The following is a 24,013-nucleotide window of genomic DNA, read 5'->3' as shown; positions in this document are numbered from 1 at the left end:
CAAATTTTCTTTTTTTTCAAAATAAAGAGTCTATGAATTTTAAAGGGGAAATAAGGAGGGGTATGTGAGATCTTAGAGGGAGGCAATGATATCATCATATAAAAATTAAAGACAGTTTTTAAAAACCTTACAAGTTATAGAACACTTCAAAAATATTGTACACCATGACCAAGCTGGTTTCCTCCCATGGTTACAGGATTGGTTCAACATAAAAAATAACATCAATAAATATAATGTAACAGCATAGATGCACTTAAGGAGAGAAATCACACAATCATCTCAATAGCCACAGAAAAAGTCTTTTTTCCAAAGTTCAACATTCCAATGTGATACAGAGTTTAAAGAAAAGAATAGAATGCCAGGGGCCTGACAAGCTCTCCCACACCCATACCATGAGGCTCTGGCCCCAATGGAGTTAGTGCAGGAAGGGTGTCCTTGCCCTTTGATGACTGTGGCACTCAGGAGAGCTGACCCTATCCCTTGCCTGAACATCCTGGAAGAGCTGACCCTGGCAGCTTGTGCATAGGAGAGCTAGCCCCACCCTCCATTGGGCAGGAGAGTTAGCATTGATAGCATGGGCCCAGGAAAGCTTACCTTATTTTTGAGGCAAAGATTTGGCAGGCAGACCAAGTCAGCTACCATCCAGGCCCAGATCCAGGCCTTTGAACTGGCCTGTCCTAACATCTACCCCACCTATGAGCTGTTGGAGTTCATGAAGGGGCTGGTACTGAGGAACCAAAGCTTCAGGATCTCTATGAATCAGGGAAACACAGGATATCTGAAAGGAGTCTTAGTGAGGACCCAGTAATGACGGTGTTGCAGAATTGAGTGGTCGTAAGCTAGACCAGTGACTCACTGAAATGGACATTTGCAAGTGAGCTGTTTGGACAAAAAGGTATATTGTGGGACATAGCATGACATACTGCAGCTTCCACCATGAGAGATTTTATTCTTTATATTTATTTTCATTTTTGGGAGGGGTTACAAGGGTGATGGCTGGATATGGAAAGACTGGAAAATGAGTGGGATTAAGATGTATGATGTGAAATTTACAAAGAATCAATAAAATAACAGAAGGAAAATATCCCAACATAACAAAGGTGACGTGATAAACCTATAGTCAACATTATGCTAAATGTGGAAGAAAAAGAAATTGTTTTCCTAAAATCAGGAATTATAATAAGGGTGCCTGTCTTCAGGCTTTATTGCTGGGAAGAGACATCATAACTACATCAACTCTTAGAAAAGAAAGCATTTAATTGGGGCTGGCTTACAGTTTCATAGGTTTAGTCTGTTCTCGTCATGGTTAGAAGTATGACAGTATTCAGGCAGACATGGTACTAGGAAAATAGGTGAGACTTATTTCTCGCAGTCTAATAGCCTGCTTTCCCCTTCCAACTATATTGCCTTGTCCAGCCCTGATATGAGGGTTGTGTATAGCTTTATTGCATCATGTTGTGTCATGTTGGTTTGATAGCTTTGGAAATCCCACTGTTTTCTGAAGGGAAGCAGAGAAGTAGTGGATCTAGGGGAGAGGATAAATTGGAGAGTGTGGAGAGGAAATGGGAGGAAGGGTATCATTGGTATGTATTTTATGAAAGAAGAATAAAAAGAAAAGAAATAGCTGAGAGTTCTTTTTTGTTGTTTTTTTCTAGACAGGGTTTCTATAGCCCTGGCTGTCCTGGAACTCACTCTGTAGACCAGGCTGGCCTCGAACTCAGAAATATGCCTGTCTCTGCCTCCCAGAGTGCTGGGATTACAGGCGTGCGCCACCACCACTTGGCCTAGCTGAGAGTTCTACATCTGGATCTGCAGGCAGCTGGAAGAGAGAAACAGTGAGATTAGTTTGGCTTTTTGAAACTTCAAAGCCCACCCCCAGTGATACACTTCCTTCAACAAACCCACAAGCACCCCAACAAGGCCACACCTCTTAATCCTTCTCAAGTGGTACCACTTCTCAATGAAAGCATTCAAATATGTGAGCCCATGGGGGCCATTCTACAGTGCCCATTCACAGCACTCTTGTTCCATATAGTACTCAAACATTTAGCCAAAACCATAAGAACGAAATAAATATCAACATAATACAGATACGTAAACTAGAATAAGGTTACAACTGAAGCGGCATGCACAGGTTTGCACCAGGTCCTCCGTACTCATAGCTTCCAGTGTGGTGTTTTTATGGACTTTCTGGGTATGAAAATGAATGAGTCTCTGACTCTTGTGCAAATCTTGGGCTCTTTTCCAACTATGATGTGATAGTTCTTATTTTATCTTATTATATTTTATTTTGTTATATTTTAGTATTATCTCTTAGAAGCCAGTTCTTTTTAAATGAGAGACAGAAAAGAAATGGATCTGGATGGGAGGTGACCTGAGAAGGAACTGGAAGTATCAGGGGGAGGGGAAATCATAATCAGGATATATTACATTATAGAAGACTCTAGTTCAATACAAGAAAATATAGTGACAATATCATTTCCTTTAATCATTATTTGTTACTATCTATATACTTTAATTATATTCCTGAAGACAAATTGGGTGAAGTGCCAAATTTCTCTTTCATGGTATTATCATAAAGAAAAATAAACATGTTTATCATATATTGTTGAAAATAAGACCAATTATTAGATACCGATTTAGTGATGTACTTAAAGTTCTGTTTATACTGCTTATTTGCCAAGCATGGCATTCCTCAGTGCCTGGAAAAGAATGAGCTGGAGAAATAGTTAAAACAATAAGTTGTTGCCTTTAACGGTCTTCTGACTGCCACATACCTTCTATAAAATCTCTCTTGCTTGCCCACCGCCTCACCTTGTGGCTTTAGAGTATAAAATGAGAATGGAAACTAGATGCAGGACTGAGGCCTTTCAGGAGCTATCTTGGCTTTACGCCATTGGTGCTATCTCCTACTTTCTGCTTTTATTGGTGCTGGAGTACTCACTCCACAAAGCTTTCTGTAACATTCCTGGAGGCCCTGATGAAGACTGCTGCTCCCAGCCCTCTTAGCTCACTAAAGGTCTCTGGAGCATAGAAGTGTGCACCTCTGACTGGATTCTGGGGTCTCATCTCAGTGGCTAAGAGAACTGTGACATCCAAGAGTGAAAACAAAAACAAAAATGAGATTATGCTGAACCTCCAGACCAGGTAAGCCCCAGCCCCGACCCCCTTGGAGATAGGCAAGAGGAGCCAGATGAGCTTAATTATCCAACAGGAGATAGCATCCAAAGCCTCAATAGGATGCCAAGGTGTCACTGGTCTCAAAGGAAAAGCCTCAAAGGAATATCAAGGCAGTGGTATTGATCTCTGGAGAAATAGAAAAGACTAGGAATTTAAAATGGGAATGCAAGCTGGGTAATGGTGGATCATGCCTTTAATCCTAGTACTAGGGAGGCAGAGGTAGGTGGCTGTCTGTGAGTTAGAGGCCAGCCTGATCTACAGAGTGAGTTCCAGGACAGCCAGGGCTACATAGTGAAACCTGTATTGAAAAAAACCAACCAACCAATTAATTAATTAATTAATTAATTAATTAAAATTTAAATATTTAAATAAATAAATAATAAAAATTAGGAAATGTCTAACTTGTGAATTGATAGTGAGCAAGTTATGTGAATAATTCCACAGTGCTGTGTCTACTGGACCTGATTGCGGGCCCAACCCGAGGTTCTTCTGGGTTCATCTATAATAGGAGGTGACTAAGTCTAGTATTGTGTATATGAACCTAAGGTAAGACTCCCCCTAAGTCACTATGAGGTGACAAGCCAGGGAGTCACCCTTGCTTGAGGGAGAAGATGGTCTTTTCCAGTCTATCCTACACATCACATGGGGCTAGGCTCATTTAAACTCTTCAACTCCCGGTTAGGAAACTCTTCTGGTTATGGGATCTACACAGTTCCAATGTGAGACCCATTCAGTTCTGCAAAGACCCCAGGGAACCACCACGATTAGCTTCTCCAGAGGATAGAATTTTGCTCATGATGCTGCTCCCTGCGGGCTCCAAATGCTAACATTACTGAGGCAGTTGGAGAGCACCTGATTCCATCCCTCCATTGGCATCTGTCCAGTGCAATGCACATCAACTTGTCCTGCCAGCCAGCTCTGTCAGCCACAACAGGTATGTGGGGATGCTAACCAGATTCCAGGAGGTCACATTCCAGGGGTGAGCGGGTTCCAATATATCCACTATGGGAAAATCCAGGTCCTCTCCTCATTCAACAAGATGACAGGTATGTGATCCAGCCACATACTTGCCTGAAGAGGAGGGAATCTGCCTCTACGATTTCAGATACATTATAATTTTTTCTCATGACTAGACTTAAAGGATGAACCACTCTTCAACTCAGATATGAAACCTTTCTATTGTTAGAAGATGATGTCTACAAAAGGGAACTAGCCCCTCATATCAAGAGACCCAAAACAGCAACATACAGAGAAAGAGGACCACTCACCTCAGGAGGTAAAGTCATTTAAAAACAGAACAAATCTACCAGCTCCTAGGAGCTTCCCTGGGCTCCTGGCTGTGGCACTGGTACACTGATATGCTATACAGAGTCAAAGTAGACCAGGCAGCCAAACAGGCTACCCTCCATGAAGATAAAGCCCCCAACCCCAAATTCCCTGTCATTATCCTCTAAAAGGAATGTTTTAACAATTGATGAAGGAGCTACTTAAACATCAGGAAGACTGGCTGAATAGTATCGATAGGAAACAATTCCCGAGGTGATGTGTCCCATTCTAATGTTGAAAAGCTCTTGAAGCAACCCATTTGGATAAAAAGGAAAAAAAAAAAGAGTTTTACAAGGATTATCACAAAGACATTTGGTGGTGCCAAGGTTTCTAATACTGACCCAACAAGCTAGCAGAGCCTTTCTGTGTGTTCTTGGGAAAATCTCAAGCAGGGATTCAAAAGTCCTCATGTTGACACAAAACAGGGTCCCTACCCATTTAAACATCTGTAAGTGAATTTCACTGACACTCAATCCAGCAGAGTCTGGCAATACATTTCAGGCTGTGTAACTTCTACCTGCACAGAGAATTAACTTGAAATTTTCACACAAAATTCCAACTTGAATCTTCAGGTCTGGTTGAGAAAATAAATAGGACTTTAAATTCTGTCACATGTACTGTTTAGGGTGCACTTACACACCCTGAAAATGTGGTTACTGTCCTTTTGAGATCAGATCGTGTTTGTCACCCACCTCCAACACTCCCAAAGGACTCAGGGGAACTCTGAGAGTACAGACACAAGTACCTCTAATGGTTATTGAAAGACTTGGCTGATGCTACACACACACACAAAAATGGCCTAATCATCACCACTCCCACAACTCTTAAAGTTGCAGGTGTCAAGCCATGGAGACACCATAATCATGCCAAGGCTACTTGCAGACCCAAGCCAGAAGTGGGCCATTAGAGCCAACCCAGAGTAGCCACTGAAATTGATCATCTCAAACTATCTAGAAATGGAGACAATGCCTTGGCTCCTACTCCACCTCCTGACGTCCTTCTTGATCCCATGGATATGCATTTGAGCTAGTCCCCACTCAGTCTCTAACTCTGTCACATAAATTAGTATGGAGTGAAACCTTGTTCCAGAGAAACTTCAACACCTATCAATATAACTTACTGTCCCCTTAAGAGGCCATGAGGAGGCCTGTACTATCTCCTCCAGGTGATGCTACTTGGGAATAGACCAACCATGGCTCACCCTTCAGACCTCATCATGCTGTGATGGAACTACAAACACCAGTAAAACAGACTGCAATTCCTTTTGGATATGGCCCCATCTAGTGATAACCTGTGGACCAAAAGAACTATTGTGAGGAAACCCATTGGTCTTATCTTAAACACTGGTTATCTTAAACATGGACTTCTTTGTGAAAGTGAGACCTGGAAGGCAGCTACCGTAGAGGGACAAGGAGTTAAGGTCATAATGGGCCTTGGAAACAGGAAGGAATAATATGGGAACTAACCGTAGAGAAGCCCTTCAGGTGAAAAACCATGTTGCAAAATGCTGGCTTTAGTAAATGCCAGTTATCTCTTGAACCTAGGTCAGGACTGCTAGATATTTGTATGTGCACGGCAGATTATTTATACTGGAGTAAGAATGACTTAACCAAAACCTGACTAAAAACACAAAGGAGGCATTTTTAATTGGGCCTCCTGTTCAAACTATAGGAAAATTCCAATGTCTGAAATTTGAAAAGGACTGTACAAGACTATCTAAAAGACAAATAGTACATACTTAATGTACTCCAAGGATATTGTACCTACTATCCAGGAGACAGTCACAGATTAGTATTCTTGTCCCCCAACTTAGATGTATTCCCAGGAAGCAAGGTCAAGCAATACTTACATCCCCTAGATCGAGAAATAAGGGAAGGCTGGGCCTTGTACCACACACCTTTAATTCCAGCACTGGGGAAACAGAAGGAGGATGGTCTGTGAGTGTGGATCATCATGGTACATTAACGGTTTTATAGTGAGGCCCAGTCTCAAAAAGTTAAATAAATAGAATAAATAGTACTTTCTCACACATAGAAGAATAAAGCTAGATCTCCATATATCATCCTGAATAAATCAATACAAGATCTATGAAAGACCATAGTTTAGGACATAAAACTTTGAAACTGCCAGAGGAAAACCTAGGTAAAGCACTTCCCATTACAGACATACAGGCAAGGAATGTATGAATGGGACTCTAATAGCAGAGCAAAGAATCTCCCAAATGACAAATGGTTTGCATGCATTTTTTAATCACAAAGGTAACAATCACTAGGGTGAAGAGACAACCTAAAGAATGAGAAAATTTTTCACTTATACATCAGATAGATTAATAACTAGAATATATAAAAATATATACAGAATGACTTGTAATGAATAAGCATTTCTCAAAAGAAGAAATACAAATGCTCTATAAATATTTGAAAATAGTGCTCAGTATCCTTATGAAACAGGACAGGCAGTTTTGTGATCGCCCCCCCCACCCCAGTTGGAATGGCTATTATGAAGAAAACAAATGATAAATATTGGCAACGATATAGGAAAAGAGCAGCTTTTATATACTGCCAAGGGGATGTAAACTAGTGTAACTGATAGGAAAATTGGTGTGGCGGTTCCTCCAAAACAAACAAGCAAACCCACAAAATAGAAATACTCAACTATACCAGTTTCAGAGATATACTCCATGTCAACAGTCCACAGATATGGATACACATACATATTTACTGCTGCCCCATTCATAATAGCTAAAAAAATAGAGCCAGCACAGCTGTTCAAGAGATAAATGTAACAATAGAACTCAGAACATATACAAAATAGAATTTTTATCTCCATTTGCAGGAAGAAATGAAATAATAAGATCTCCAGAAAAATGGATGAAATTGGAGATCATTATGCTAAGCAAAATAAGCCACACTAAAAACCCCCAAATACGTTTTCTCCTATATATGGAATTTACATTTAAATGTGTACATGTGTGCCCCCCCTCTCTCTCTCTCTCTCTGTGTGTGTGTGTGTGTGTGTGTGTGTGTGTGTTTCATAGAAGTAGGAGGGAGACCATGAAAGGAGAAGAAAAGACTCAAAAAAGATGAGAGGAGAAAAGGTGAAGAAAATGGAATTCATGTCAGAAAAGGCAAAGAGAAGACTTTTTGGGAGGAGGAAGGCATCTAGGGCAAGAGAGATAAGGCAGAGTAACTAGAAAAGCTGAATAAGAACAAAGAAAATCACACACACACACACACACACACACACACACACACAAGCTATAACAAAACATATAATTTTGTATGCTAACTTTAACTGTTCTTTTGAAAATTACACTCCAGAATGGGATGAGGAGCTGTGACAGGGGAGACCAGGGTCGGGGACAATGAAGGGAATGTAAATAAATAAAATAATAGAAATTGAAAAAAAAAAGAAAGAAAATTACACTCCAAAGAGTCCATCTAATATCCAAGTAGCTCCATTTCAAGTAGGGACTCAGTTGTCACATGCACTCAGTGATTAATGTAGGCCTGCCTCCATCTGCCTCTTTACACAAAAATTGTCTTAGGCATGACATTTTAATTTACTTTGGGCTACATAAAGTAATTTAAAACAAGTTCACTTTTCAATGAAATTAAAAATGCCTGGAGAAAAGCCACAGATTTTAGTCAAGATTATGTAAATAAAACCTGACAGTGTTTCTCTCTATTTTTAAAATTTACTTTTAACATTGCCAAACATTGTGAGATGTATTTCCAACAAGAAGGAGATGACGCATGCCATGGAAAGCCACCTATGAGTGATGAAAAGCAAAATGATATCAACGTTAAAAGTTCTGGGGCCCAAAAACTCAGGAGACAGCAGGTGTTCGTGAGGGTGTGGAGAAAGAGGAACACTCCTCCACTGCTGGTGGGGCTGTAAGATGGTACAACCACTTTGGAAATCAGTCTGGCGGTTCCTCAGAAAACTGGACATGAGACTTCCAGAGGACCCTGCTATACCTCTCCTGGGCATATACCCAGAGGATTCCCCGGCATGCAATAAAGACATACGCTCCATTATGTTCATAGCAGCCTTATTTATAATAGCCAGAAGCTGGAAAGAACCCAGATGCCCCTCAAAGGAGGAATGGATACAGAAAATGTGGTATATTTATACAATGGAATACTACTCAGCAATTAGAAACAATGAATTCACAAAATTTTTAGGCAAATGGTTTGATCTGGAAAATATCATCCTAAGTGAGGTAACCCAATCACAAAAGAATACACATGGAATGCAATCTCTGATAAGTGGATATTAATTAGCCCAGAAGCCCTGAATACCCAAGGCACAAATCGCATAACAAATGACTCCAATGAAGAAGTATGGAGAGGGTCCTGATCCTGGAAAGGATTGATCTAGCATTGGAGGGGAATATAAGGACAGAGAAAAAGGAGGGTGGTGATTGGAGAATGGATGGAGAGAAGAAGGTTTAGGGGACATATGGGGAGGGGGGATCTGGGAAAAGGGAAATCATTTGGAATGTAAATAAAGAATATAGAAAATAAAAATATATAAAAAAAGACCTCATCTTAAGCTTGCCACAGGAGAAAAAAAAAGTTCTGGGGCCTTCTGACAACTGAAAATCCCTCAAACCATCAAGAGAAAGCAGTATTTCTTCCTATTCAACTTTCCTTTGATATCTCCTGACTCCAGAATCATTTGAAAGAAAATGGAGTAACTAAAGGTCAACCAGCCTCAATGACTCTAAACAGAACCAGACAGCTCTATAGATCATGTACAGGTGTGCGCTGAATTAACCAATAGAGGACATGGTTTCCTTTTGTAGCTTGAATGTTGCAATGTCACGGCGCTTATCCAACTGTGGTGGTGCTTATCCAACTGTGGTTTCAACTGTAATGTCAACAACCTTCCTTCCTTTCCTAACACTAGGGGATGGTTTGTCACTTGAGAGGGCATTTGGAGATTTACATAAACCTCCTAGTCTTAAAGATTTTGCTTATAAAAACAACAACTAGGAGGAAGGAATGTAGGGAGGGGAATCTGGGAGGAGGGCGGGAAAGAAACTGTGTTAGGAATGTCACAATGGAAACTATGAGGGCAGGAATAATAACAATTTAAAAATGAAGCTGGGCATGGATATTTGCACTTGTAATCCCAGTACTTCAGCATCTGAGATGGGAGTGCTTTTGTAAATTTGATATCAACATGGTCTCTACAGTGAGTTTCAGGCCATTCTGGCCTGAAGAGCAAGACCCTGTCACAAAACACAGATACATTAACAAAAACTAAATAGAAAAGAGGACAAAACTCTTCCTGGTCACTGAAGTATACTTACAAACAAGACAAAAAGTAAAACTTAATTACCAATTTAGTGATGATTCTAAGGCAATAACAAAAATATAAAATTCATTAATTAATATTTAGTTATTAGTTATTTAGTCACACAGTCTGTGACCGATAGCTGTTTTTCAGTAACAACAGTTTAAAAGGCATCATTTTCTAGTCACTACAGGAGACTGCGTAACTGGAGCTGAGCCGTGACCAGCTCAAGCTACTCTAGTTACTAGTAGAACACAGCTACTAAGTCTGAGTAATGACAATTTGTTAATAGTCTTTAAAAAGAGATACTGAAGAACTGTTGTGGTATATATTTCAAAACTCTATTTTGTATTACTAGGAACATGAATATTGTCGTAACATTTCACAAAAGGATCAATTGAATCTCTATCTAAATTTAAATATGTTTTCTCAGTTACTTTAATAGGATTAAAAATAAAGTTATGAGAAATGCAGGGATGGGAAGTAATACTCAGATCCAGGCACCGGTATCTGGAGTTGCTGGAGCAGCCTTGTGCTGGATCAGTGTCTTGTCCGGGTTCTTCAGGCATTAAGCCCTTTTTCTTTTGTCTGGTTGTTGTCTTTGTAGAGTTCATCAACATAAGGCAAGCGGTGGAGTGAGAGGTGGAGTGAGAAGTAGGGGCTGAGGAGAAGAGAGGCCCAAGGGGGAAAAGGGTTGAGGGGCCAAGGTAAGAGATGGAGCTGCAGTAATAAAGGGAGCTAAAGGGGGATAGGGGGCCCGATGGGACCTGAGGGTCAAAAGGGTAAGGGCCGAGTTAGGGAGTGAACACTAAGGTAATGGCGAGAGGGTGGGGGTGTGTGGGGGGTGGGGGGCGGGAGGAGTAGGTGCTGCGGGGGAGATAATCTAGAGGTTAGCATTCTAATTAGTGCCACCTGAGAATTCCCATGGGAAGACAGGTGTACAATCTCAGGAACCGAAAACCTAGACTTTATTCCACAAGTTGAGGCAGAAGAGAAAAGGATGCCACATAGGGGAGAGAGGTCAGTGTTACCAAGGATCAGCCAAAGAGCCACTTCCTGTCCCTTTGCATAACAAACTGTACATTGATTTGCTGAAAACTCAGAAGTGACATGTCCGTAATCCAATGAATAAACAGGCCGCTCATTTTTAAATTAGTATGAAATTCTCTCCCTTTAAAAAATGTTCAAACACATACCTCCAATTTTATTTTTATATTTATTTTCCATAGTATAAAAAGTCAGTATAGACGTGATCCTGAGACACGTTTAAAGGGAGTAATTTATTAGTTTCCACCTGGTATTGATTTTTAGCAAGCAGAATATTCTTGAAAGTGTGTAATTCCATTTTCAGCAATAGTAAAAAGTTCTCAAGAAGACTGAGTTTGGATGACCTGAAATGGCCAAAATTGTTTTTTAAAGGTGCTGGGGAGATGATTCACTGAGTGAAGATCCTGCTACTCAAATAGGGGAACATGAGTTTGGATCATAGCACCAACTAGGTGGTAACACATGTTTGTAATCAAAGCAGTAGGGAAGCCCAGAGGATTCCAGGGACCTACCTCCTCATGTGCTCGCAGTCTGTGCACCCTCTGCACACACACTCCTACTTTTTTAAAGGATATATTTGAAAGGAACATAGACTGCAGTATTTCCCAGTCACATGGAACTATATGTTTATTTCCTGGTACAATTTATAAATTACTTTCAGTAATACAGGAAGATAGAAGTAGGTAAAATTAAGAATTCATTGAAAATACTATTCAGTTTGATTTGGTTTTATAAGTTGGTTAATGCTTATAATTATGCAATTTTTTATTTTTATGCTGCTAAAAATCATACAGTTTTGCCTTTTCCCTCCTGGCAATGAAAACTAGTTTTATGCTAAGCTTAAAATTGTTTTCTCATGCAGGGAAATCACCACCAGAATAAACTTTAATAGTCAGATAGCATAAAGCAATGTACTACAAGCTGTAAGAGACTTTGGATACCAATCCCAGATAAACTCTGTCAAGCAAAACTATCTTCCAGAATTGAAGAAAAAAAACTTTTCATGATATAAACAAGGTTAAATACTTCATGCCCACCAAACCAGCCCCACAGAGAATACTGGAAACAAAACTTCAGACTGAGAAGAGAACCAATTGTATCCAAGAGGCCATAGGCTAAAAACAAATGAAACTATAATTACTGAAAAACAAAATAGGATCATGAACACAAACAGGAAAGACAGCATTCAATGCACACCTTCAAATAATTATTTTATTCAATAAAAAAGACACAGCTTCAGTGAATTAAAAAACAAAATCCATCTTTCTGTTGTATTCTGTAGCTGCCTGTAGCTACTATGAACTGGGGGGGAACAGAAGCTGAGGTTTGGATGGGGAAGGTGCGAAAAGAAGGAGGCCAGGATGATAGTTTACTGATCGAGGTCCCAACTTTAATGGTGGTCAGACCATTTAACAGTTTGGGCAAGCCCCTCCCCCCAGACTCTGGGCTGAGTTCAGGAGAAGTCTTCTGGTGGTCTTGGCTCTACTGCTCAGGCAGCTGGGTGGGTCACCTGCTTAATTCAGGAATTCGTAGATCAGGAGGAAGACAAACTTCACCTTCACTCTGAGCTTCTCCACCCTAGGTGGGGTAGGATCCTGACTAGCACATGAATCCTTGCTCAACAAAGGTTAGGAGAAGTTCACCTTGACCAATGTCAAGTACACTCTTAGCACTCCACCCTAGGATAAAAATTCCTGCTGTAACCTACTTCCGTATTATGCCCTAACGTCAGATTCCTGCCCGAAGCCCTTGTCCTTGGCCAATGTCAAGTTCCTGCCATGTGGCATGACACCCCAATATGGCTCTGTACATCTTTCTGCTGCCTACAACCTAATTTGTCTTAGCTTTAAGGACTGGTAGCACCTTATAGTGAAAGGACAAAGAAAGGCATTTTTTTAAAAAGGCAAAGTAGTGCTATCCCAGTATCTGACAAAACAGTAGCTTAACTCTAACTAATGAGAAAAGATAAAGAAGACATTTTAATAAAGGGAACAATTAATCAAAAAGGCATTACAGGGACTGGAGAGGTAACTCAGCACTTAAGAGCATTTGCTGCACTTAACTCCAGCTCCAAAGGATCCAGCATCTTCTTTTGGTCTGTATGGGCACCCACCCACACACTGAGATGCTTGCACATAAATAAAAGTGAAAAAAATCTTTTGAAAAGTCCCTTGAAATCTTTAAATAATGAAGAAAACTTATATTGCAAAATGTAATAAAAAGATAATATATTTAAAAATTAGCCCAATAGGTTGTGATTTAGGCATGTAATCAATAAGATATTGTACATTGTTTTTCACACAGCATATGTCAAATCAGTCTAGCTGAATATTTAAAATATTCAACAGGTACATGAGAGTAGTCACTCTTATAGGAGAAAACAAAACAGTAAAGCCTTGCTGTCCCACATATAAAAATTGTTTTCGAATTGACATTTAATTTCATTTGAACCACAATAAAAATAACTAAAATAAGTTTGCCTTACAATGAAAGTAATGTAGCCAAAGAAGTAAAAAGTAGAAATGAGTCAGGAGCATTTATCTAAATAAAAACTACAAATATTGCTATTTCTTTTTACAATATGTTTTTTTTTTTTTTTTTGCTTTACTAAGCATTGTCAAATATATCTGTAACAGGTAAGAGAAAATGCATGTATAACTGGATAGTATCATGGAGTTTTAACTAATGCCTTAAACTTCATCTTCCTGCCTATAAAACCGTTTTAAGTGTGTTATTTTAATTATTGGGCTACAATAAGGTACTTAAAATAAATATGAAATACTGCAAAGTTATCCCTGTCAAATGAACACAGAAGCAGTAAAAGAGAATTACAGTGTTGCCTCCAAATCATGCCTATGTTTTAATTTATCACATGACATTGTTTCACTTGGAACTTGAATGCACCATGTTAAATTTAGGAGGAGGAATTTCGCTATTGGATAATGAACTTTCAGACGAAGTCACTGTTGTATTTTTTTGGGGGGGGGCTTTTAAGAAGTGGAAAGTCTAAATTTGGTGAACTTAGTAAACTTTCCTTCTTCATCCTTTTCTTCCTATTCTTCTTTACTACAAGAGAAAATGAAAAATTATACAAGATTAATTTGCTCCCTATGTTCAAGAAAACAATCCGACCTTGCGCACGCCTGTTGTGTTTGTGCTATAGCTCAGCAATCACCGAAGAATATGCTTCTGTCTTATGAATCAAACCCATGGCTATCAAGGTGCTTGTGCAACTGATCATGTGATTACACCGACTTTTTGGCTATTAGTCTGTGCTTCACACACACACACACACACACACACACACACACACACACACACACACACACGCAAGCATGTGGTCAGCTCCAGAGATCCCAACTGAACATGTCAACCCCACACACTACCAACGCACTGAGCGAAGGCCTCAGTCTTGTATATTCTGCTTGAAAGACTCTGTTGGCATGTAGAGTCCTTGAGCTGTAAAGCCACTGCTAGTTCTACTTCCTTACCCTCCCAGATGTTTGCTTCCACACATTTCATGGAGCGCTCAGCTGTGGAAAAAAAAAAGAAAAGAGAAGAAAAATTAATCATTTAAAGAAATATTCCTTAAAATTTAATTATCAATTTGGTGATAAATGGTCATATTAGGACAAAATTTCTTTTGACTGGTATAAAATATAAAAATACACAGCTAAATGAGTATTTAGGTGTTAACCATTAGAAATGATCTTACTTGAAGTGTCTAACATTTTTACTATTTGTCCATAGTGATCTTAAAGGTGTTTCCTACTTAGTATAGGTGACTGCACAACTGTGACCAAGCACTGGGGACTCAATTAGTGACTGGCCCAGCTGTTACCACTGTTGCTTCAGACAATTGTTCTCTAAACAGATATTCATCTAGATCTGATGCAGGTATAAAGTCTAATATCTTTATCACTTGTTATTAATCTTATATTCATGTACAAAACACTGCACAATATGTAAGGGACAGCCACAAAAAACACACCACATTTTAGATTAATGGGTACATGAATATTTTAGTCACATCCTAAGTAAGTTATATTGAATTTTGTTTGAATTCAAAATAAAGCTTTTCTCAATTAATTAATTAGAATTTAAAAAAGAAAAAAGGTGATAAATAGCTATAGGGATGGCAAGTGATACTCAAAGCTATACACAGAAACCTGAATTTGCTGGTGCAGTAGTTTGCTGCATCTGGGTCCAATTCATCAAGGGCTTCATTTTTCTTTCCTTCGCCTTTTTCTTCGTCCTCATCAATTACATTGCCATCTTCATACTGTCTAGCACAATGGTTTTCACCTATTTATTTAGTAAAGATCATTACAAACCATACAGGAACATTTTTTCTTATTTCCCAATTAATAGTACCATACACTTTTGGGAGAAACAGGGAGACACGAGCAACTACCAAAACAGTAGTTGGGTACCCTCCTAGTGTTCACGCTATGCCTCCCTAACCCTTACACTTCTGCCACCTGACCATTTCTCTAGTGACATTTTTCCCTTTCCCAGCAAATATCCCATGAAATGATGTTCATTTCTTCTCCTTTGAAGAAGACATCAGAAGCATTAGTCACCTTGCATCCATTATACCTCAGGCAGAACACTGGAAGGAAGATACTTATGTTTGCCTCAGATATGAATTTCATAATGAATTATTCTCAAGGCATGAATAAGAACACTTCCTTTCCCAGCAAGTGCTCCCAAACTGCTTCACCACTTCATCAATGCGGGGAATCAAATTTCTGAGAATTTTTATACTATTAAAAACCATAAAACTCAAGATGAGGAATACGATTTTCTTGTTCTTTTGTAGCCAGCCTTCTTTTCTACTTTTATTCTTCTATTATTCTATTTTATTATTCTATTCTACTATTATTTTCTATCTCAAGCTCTGGTTCGGACACCTTGGCTAGTGAGCTCAAGGCCAACCTAGCCTATGTGAGACTGCCACACAACAAACACCTGTAAAGGATGTCATAGAACTGGCCTAGTGACATAGCCCTATGATCCCAGCACTCCGTAGCCAGCAGGGGCAGGGAACTGTGAAAATCAAGCTGTGCTATATCGAGAGTTCCAGGATAACCCAGGCTAAATAAATAATGAGACCCTGTCTCAAGACAAATGAATAAAAGCAAAAACAATAACAAACAGAACAAGTTTTTTAACCAGCTACCTTTGACTTTAGGCGACCCACCCAACTTTCCCCACCAGAGGCCAGCACTGAGCAGAGTCAATTGTTCAGGCGCAGTTAAGAAGCAGCCTCAGCCAGAGCAGCAGCCTCCCTCCTGGTGCCAATCTTTGCTCTTATTTCCTGCCTCCCCACCCCTGCCCAGTACCGTTGGGCACGTATAGGACCCTAGCCTTGTTTCCTTACCCTTGGAGGCTATGGCTTCCTCTATAATTTCCTTTGCTGTGTCTTCTGCGGCCTCTGCTGCTGCTGCTTCTGCCATCTCTTCTATTGCTTGCCCGGCTGTCCTAGTTGTTGGCTCCTGCAGGTAATGGTCTGCTGTTTCCTCGAAGTAAGGAGGCTCCTCCAGCTCTGGAAACGTGGAGATAACCTCCGGAAGGTCTGAGCCCTGATGATCGTAGTCTGCTGCCCTCACTGTTGATGGAATAGGCTCCGGTGGTACTTGGAGCTCACTTGAGTGGCTAGATTCGCAGGTGTTAGGCGAGTTCATCTCTTGGTCGTCTCGGGGGTCTCTAATCAGGATGTGGTCGTTGTAATACACACGATTGAGAATGGCGTGGACCAGATCCAGAAACATAACTCGGAAGCCAGCCATTGGGAAATGATGGGCATCCACCACAACATGTTGATCTGCTAGAGTACTTTCCTCCTGCTCCTGCTCCTCATCTTCTTCCTCCTTCTCTTCCTCAACAGCTTCAATGTCCGAGTCTTCCTCGATACCCACACTCTCTGCCCTGTTACCCTCTTCCTCCGGGTTTCCTTCGGGCCCAACATCCTCCACCCCTGTAGGACAAGCTACCACTATTTCTTCAGATTCAGATGTGGCAGAGGAGCCATCTGGGCCTACTGCACTGCTCTCTGCAGCCTCCTGTACCCACTCTCCCTCAAGAGTTACTGTATTGTCTTGGCTCTCTTTAGCTGAATCTTGATCCCTTATGTTAGACATGACACTGGTAGGTACCTCAGCAAGACCTTGACTGATCTGGGATAATGAAGATAATGACTACTCAGACTGAAATGGCCAGGATGACACCAGATTACTACAGAAGGCGAGATGACAACAGCGAGGACTCCGGTAAAGATGGCGATTAAGAAGTTGCTGGCCCCTAAAGACAAGTTGGGAACGGCATACTTGGAGGAGACAGGGCTTATGGAAGAGACAGCAGGTGAGGGGGACAAAAGTCTATGATGGTACCTGAGGTAGTCCCATGGAAGTAGCAGGGACGTGATGGCAGAAGAGGCCTGCCCAGGCGGAGGCCAGCCCAAGTGTCTCTGCTAACATCCGGGAACTAGATGGGAAATACTTGTGTCATAGGTGGTGGGGGCAGGGCTTATGAACGCTATATAAACGGTTTTGTCATTACATAGCCAGCTCTAAGCTGATTTGTTGATAAGTGAAGATTGACGTGGCCACTGTCCAATGAATGATTGAAAACCTTGAGGCGGGTTTCAATTTCCTTAACAAAAAGGAAACACCACCTTTTTGTTTGTTAGTTTGTACTTTTAGAAACCTGGGATCTCTTTAGGTCAAAGTCAACCCTATCGCTCTTCTCCCCTCCTCTTTTAAAGGTGTCTGTGCTAGTGTATGCCAAGTGAGTGCTGGAACCTAAGAGGGCATCAGATTCCCATAGAACCAGCATTAACGGCATTTAAGAACAGGCTGATGTCAGTGCTGGGAACAGAACTCTGGAAGAGCAGCAAGTGTTCTTCCCCCCTTTTTTATTTGATATATTCTTTATTTACATTTCAAATAATTTCCCCTTTCCTGGATCCCCCCTTCCCGAAAGTCCCATAAGCCCTCTTCCCTCCCCCTGTACCCCAGTCAACCCCTTCCTGCTTCCCTGTCCTGGTATTGCCCGACACTGAGCAGCAAGTGTTCTTAGTGGCTGAGCTCTCTCCATCCCTGATGCTACCCTCTATATTTTATGGTTGTCAGCTAAAATATAGTTGTCCAATATGAAGGATCCTAAGTCAGGGAAGTGTAGAGTAAATATTTTAGGCTCTGCAGGTCTCAGAGAAAGCTAAAACCTAGATCATTATGTATTCACGAAAGGAAAGAAAATATTTCCACAAACACTATACTAAGACATGATAATTACATTTATTTTTCACGGAATTAAGCTCAAGAACTGAACTCTTGGAAGGTCAATACTGCCTAAATGGGGTTTAATGTTTGTGTGTTCTAGCATCAAAATTGATTGTCAATATTCATCTATTGATTTGTAAACAGCTTCATATAGTTGTTTAAAAACTTTAGAATATTTTATTAAGATTACAAATCCAGAGGCTGGAGATGCAGCTCAGTGGATAAGAGAATGCCACGGCCCTTCCAGAGCACCCTGATTCAATTTTCAGCACCCAAAACGTGGCTCACCACTGTCTGTAACTCTAGTTCCAGAAGATCCAATGCCACCTTCTGGCCTCCATAAACACTGCATGCATGTGGTGCAAAGGCATACACGCAGACAATACACCAATACATGTAATAATGAATAAATAAATAAACATATTTTTTAAAAAGATAGTAACTTGACTTCATGAACATCTTTGAAATATTGGCCTGTATCTTCCAGGAGCAGAGCATCCTCTGCCACTTCCTTCTTTTCCATGGTCTCAGATATTTTTTTTTCTGACAGCTTTTGTGGATTTGATATTTCTGTACACTTATTTCTATTATTAATCAAATCTACATTTTTTTATAGTTTTAAAGTTAGGATTGCAAAAAACCAGTTTTGCAAATCTGACCTGACCTCAAACTGTGTGTTAAAAGCAAGGCCTATTTGAATTTCTACACAAATGATTTGTTGCTCAATTAATTAAATTGGTGATTAGTTTTTCTCTATTTTTTTAAAAGTTACATAATATTTGTATTAGGTCTTTGGGAAGTTCATAAGCATATCTTGATTGTATTCATCCCGCACTCCCATCCTCGCTCTTCCCAGATGCACACCTCCTCCCTCCCCACTTGTGTGCTTTCTTTTCTTTAGAGGCTATCTTGGTTCTGTAGGTCTTATAATATTTGAGACCCTCTCCCCTTCTGAAATGTTCCCTGAGCCTTAGGTGTAGGGGTATTCATTGGGAGCAGGCACTCCATGGTCGGTTGATTTCTGCATTTTTACTGGTTGTGATTTTCTATCATGCTCCCCACTTGCTAAAAAACAGGAAAGTTTTTAAATGAAGGATGAAAGCTACATTTATCTGTGGATACAAGTATTAGTACTTACATCCAGTTATACTGGCTCTGGAATATGATAGTAATGGTGTCTCCTCTAGGTTCCATAGCCTCAACACCATGGGAAGTTGGCTAATATATAGTGCCAGACATATATTCCTTCCCATTGAGTGGCCCTGAAGTCTAATCGAGTGGCTGTTGGTTACCCTCGGGATATAAATGCTGCCATTGTGCTTTTCAAAATGTCTTGCCGTGCTGTTTATTGTTGTAGTTCATATATTATACAGATGAACAGGACTGTTAATAGCTTTCAGCTCCTTCTGATACTAGAAAAACTAGTCTTCAAGGAGGCAGCTTTGAGGTTGGATCCAGATTGATTCTTCCAAGTCCTGTATTCAAAGTGTGTTATATCTTCAACAGCAGGGCCTTGCCTTCTTTTTACAAAAGGCATTAGGGACCATGGAAATAGTCTATATTGTTTTACAGGTCTCTTGGACTGCACTGATGAACAACTCTAAAGGAGGTTTTCCATGTATGGCACTGAGATTTTTGGGAGTAATCTAGGATTTTTGAGGAGAGCATTATTACCCCAATTGGTATAACTTCAATTAAACAATGCAAGCACACACAATGCAAGCACACACAATGCAAGCACACACACAAACACACACACACACACACACACACACACACACGATATTTATGTATATATGTAGTTTATACTGAGTAGTATATATGTGTACATTATATATATAATTTTAAGTAAGCATGAAATGATAGGACTCCCAGTGGCTTGTTTGCAGCATTTTTATTTTATTTTATTCACTTTTTGTTAACTCTTTAAGAGTTTCACATTTCATACACTGTGCCTTGATCATATTCATTCTCCCCCAACTCATCTCAGATCCAGTCCCTTTTCTTGCCTGCCCACATTGCTATCCTTTTTATTTTTAAAAGCTTTAAGACCCACTTTCTTGGATGTGTGGTCTTCCACTAGTTGACTTACCAGGGTGCACACACACTGTTAGAGAAAAGAGTCTCCTTTCTTAGCAGCTAGCAATTTTCAAGCACTCCGCGACGAATGGTGGGATTGTGTGCTCAACTCCCCTCTCTATGCTGGAAACTAGTCTGGCCCGGAATTGAATAGGTTTTGTGCCTGCTGTGAGTTCATGTGTGCACCTGCCTTGCTGTGTTCAGAAAATGTTTCCCTTCATTGAAGGTGTGGTCCTCGGGTTAAAGGACATAATACAAGTATTTATTATATTCTGAGAATACACCCTTCAGACCCCTCTATACTTCTCTTCCCCCTTTCACCCTCCTGTCAGTCTCATTTGTTCCTCTAGACAGTGTCACATTCGCTGTCATGCCTGACATATGCAATATATATGATTTTATATATCTATATAAAATCAAAGAACCATATACATTGTGAGTGACTGCCTTTCAAGCCAAGTAATTACCATTTTAATGGTGGTATTCTATGCCCCCTCTTGAAAAGATTATCCCAACTGGGCTTGTTCCCAAGCTCCAACTACTCCCAATTGTCCCAACCAATTTACAACTCTGCACCTGGCCCAAGAAGGGTGTGTGTGTGTGTGTGTGTGTGTGTGTGTGTGTTTGCATGCTGGGGAAGACTAGAATTGGGAACTCCATCCATGTGGTCCCAGGGAAGTCCTTATCCCTATTGAGTAAAGCGTTTCAGGTAGGGCCATTTGGAGGAGAGGTGCCCACATCCGTGTAAGTAACTCCTCAGGTTGCCTAGGTGAGGAAGCTTAATAAACCCATTGGTTCCCAGAGTAAACTTTGGGTGAATCATTTCCTTGGCTCAGTTTGTTGTTGGGACCTCAGCTGCAATGGTAGATGTTAAGTCTACCCCAGGGAAAGGAACTTTCGCAACCCTTGGCATAGTTGAGAGGACACAACAAAACCAATAATGGATTGGGGAGTGAAACTGCAAATAGCATTGTCTCCCATATGCAGAATGAGGGAGGCAGACAAACTGAAGTTGTGTGAGCATTTGCAGAGGAAATTTTGATGTGGTAGTTTGTCCCTCTAAAGTTTGTAGGGATAGTGCCAAGGGCATATAATGTGCAGAGAGTAGTGAGGCATGCAAGTAAGGCCACTGGGGAAGCTCTTCCAGGTGTTAAGGAATGACATACTACTTGACAGGTAGGGTCTACTCTAGGAGTCTGAAGATGTTTTGAGAACTGCAAAGGTCTATAGCAGACATTATAAGCCCTGGGAGTAGTACATCATGGGTGGACATGCCAGCAAGCAGCTTCAGAGGCAGCCTCACCACTGCTATAGGTAATAAGAGATCTAGCCTTTATCCAAGGTGGAGGAGGTATCCCTGAGAGTGACTACAAGTAGAGTAAGGGGATTGCAGTGAGAAAGATACGAGTTGGGAGGCTTTAGCACTGGCATCTGAATTAATGGGTAAACTGGCTAAAAGAAATGGAGAAATGGAGGCATTAGCCTGGCATTTTTAAATGACCACATGGCTAAAATGGGAAAAGTATCCTGATTAGACCAATAATACAAAGCTCCTTCTAGAAACCAAAACCTAGGGACATGTCAGGGGAGTTGGGTAGCAAAAAAGGGAATGCCCTCCAAGCAACATATGCTACTCAAGTCTGACCTTTGACACAGAGAAAGGGAAAATCCATAGTGCTGCAGGCTGACAGGGGTCTTAACAATGGTCCTCAGTGAGGTAGCATGGTGGTCAAAGGATATTCTGCACTATAATAGCTGGAATCAGGGGGGAAACTGTTTACAGCCTACTTGTGAAGCTATGGTGTACAGAGCAGATGTGATCGCTGTGAATACTATGGAAGCAAAGGAATTAAACAATATAAGCACACATCCATCCTTGAGACATAAACTGCATAGCCTGTGGCAGGACACAGGGAATCAGCCCCTGGTGGACTAGCTCAGACAATCCATCAGAGACATTTGGTTATCGCTAGCAGAAGTTCTCAGAGATACCAGGGGCAGTAAGACAATAGAGGAGGGATAGGTACAACTCAAGAATGTAGGTATTAGAAAAGCAATGTATGATGCCCAGATCAGCGTACCTGATAGGACAGTGTTCACCAGACTTGAGAAAGAACCAGATTTAAGGAGAACCCAGGCACCGGCATAGAGTTAAAGCTTTGCTGAGCCCTTTGGTGGGACAGAATCTTTATGAAATAGGAAAGGCTTTGGAGGAGTTAAGAAACTTAGGCCAGCGAGCTTAAGATGCCCATAATGTGGGAGAGCAACCTAGAGTAAGAGAAAGTTGAATTTGAGAAAGAGCTTTCTCTGGGTTACTGCAAGGCAACTGTGGCAAGATTTGTGTTGGGTACATATTCCTAAGGGGGAATGAGACTAAGGCAAATTTGGTGCTAGAGAACTTCTGGAAGGCTTTAAAGACTGAGAAGCAATTTGCAGAAGGCTTTTATGAAAAAAAGAAAGGAAGGAAGGAAGGAAGGGAAGAAGGAAGGAAGGAAGGAAGGAAGGAAGGAAGGAAGGAAGGAAGGAAGGAAGGAAGAATGAGATAATGAGAGAAAGAAAGAAGATAAGAAGAGAAAAAGAAACAATACAGGCACAGATTAAGCTTGTACAGGGATGGACCATTACCCCCTCCACACTAAGCAGAAGAGCTTACATATTGCTAAAGTGTATGCTAGGGGAGGAGATGGTTTGCCCGGCCTGGGTCTCTTCCAGAAGTCAGGTGTGCTGAATGGAGAGACTTTAGCTACAGCTCTAGCCAGTGTCAATCCAGAGTTTCTCTGACCCAGAGGACCAGCCTGAGCAGCAGGAACAGCAGGAGACCTGGATCTCACTTACCATTCATTAGCTCTGAGTTGGCCTGAGCTACCTGAGGCAGCCTCACCATGCTCCTCAGAGCTGGAGACATATGGGGAGGTTCCATAGGACAGCTCCAGGACGTGGAAACGGAATGGCTCAGAATGGCTGAGGGTTGTGGAAAGCTAACTCACTGACTCCTACTAAGATCCTGTACCCAACGTGCATCTGTGAAGGAAATAATTGATATGAATGGCTAGAATCTTCTCTTATTGTGGTAGACCTCGCTTATGTTTGACTTCAGTATCTCTTTAGTTGTGGCCTTCTGTAAATATGAACTCCCAAAGTGCTTTACTAAGGTTATCTTCACAGCCCCACCATTCATTATGCAATGGTGCATCGTCTTGGTACCATTCTTGTCGACCCTTTGTATAAAGGCGTTGCTACATATGGATACCCTAACTCTGACCCTGAGTGTTTTGCAGATTCAGAGACTTATTTAAGATACATGAGAGTGTGCCTAAAGAAGTGAGCATAGGGAATAGTTCACAAAGGGTGCAAAGGTCAAGGGCATTAATTATGGTTGAGTATGGCTCAAAGGATAACAAACAACAAAGTGGCTGAGGGAAACTTTACAATAGCTTGGGCCTATAAATGTTGAAATGTATCTAAAGGGCATACATGGATGCTCTCAGGAGCCGTAAGATGGTTAATTGGAAATCTCAGAGTTGGAAGTGGGTCACTTCTCTAGCAATTGGTGGCTGCAGAGGCCACAGAGGTCCGCAAAACAATAAAGACTATTGCGACAGTTGTTGATTGCATTTCAGAACTGAAAGGCTAGAGCCTATTGCTGAAGAGGTTATATGCGTTGGCTGCTATGCTTTGAGAAATAAAGCTAGAACAGGCCTGAAGTGTCTTCTCCCTGTGAGCTAGCTCCTATAGCTTCAGAAGTTGCTACTAAGGATGCTGGAGAGAATTAAGCCTCAAAGTACCACTGAATC

The 24,013-nt window shown here is 40.9% G+C and overlaps 1 protein-coding gene across 1 annotated transcript; it reads right to left on the bottom strand.

The window, feature by feature from the left end:
* Positions 1-10,548: 10,548 nt before the first annotated feature.
* Ct47c1 (cancer/testis antigen family 47 member C1) lies at positions 10,549-17,000 on the bottom strand. Its single transcript, XM_052170321.1, has 4 exons — positions 16,241-17,000; positions 15,019-15,162; positions 14,244-14,390; positions 10,549-10,577 (listed from the first exon to the last, which is right to left on the bottom strand). The coding sequence occupies exons 1-4, from the start codon at positions 16,998-17,000 to the stop codon at positions 10,549-10,551; spliced, it is 1,080 nt and encodes a 359-aa protein (XP_052026281.1).
* Positions 17,001-24,013: the final 7,013 nt, after the last annotated feature.

This window comes from Apodemus sylvaticus, chromosome X, assembly GCF_947179515.1.
Source record: "Apodemus sylvaticus chromosome X, mApoSyl1.1, whole genome shotgun sequence".
Lineage (NCBI taxonomy): Eukaryota > Metazoa > Chordata > Mammalia > Rodentia > Muridae > Apodemus > Apodemus sylvaticus.
Note: the sequence above shows the minus strand (reverse complement) of the source record. Positions and strands in the feature narration are given on the sequence as shown.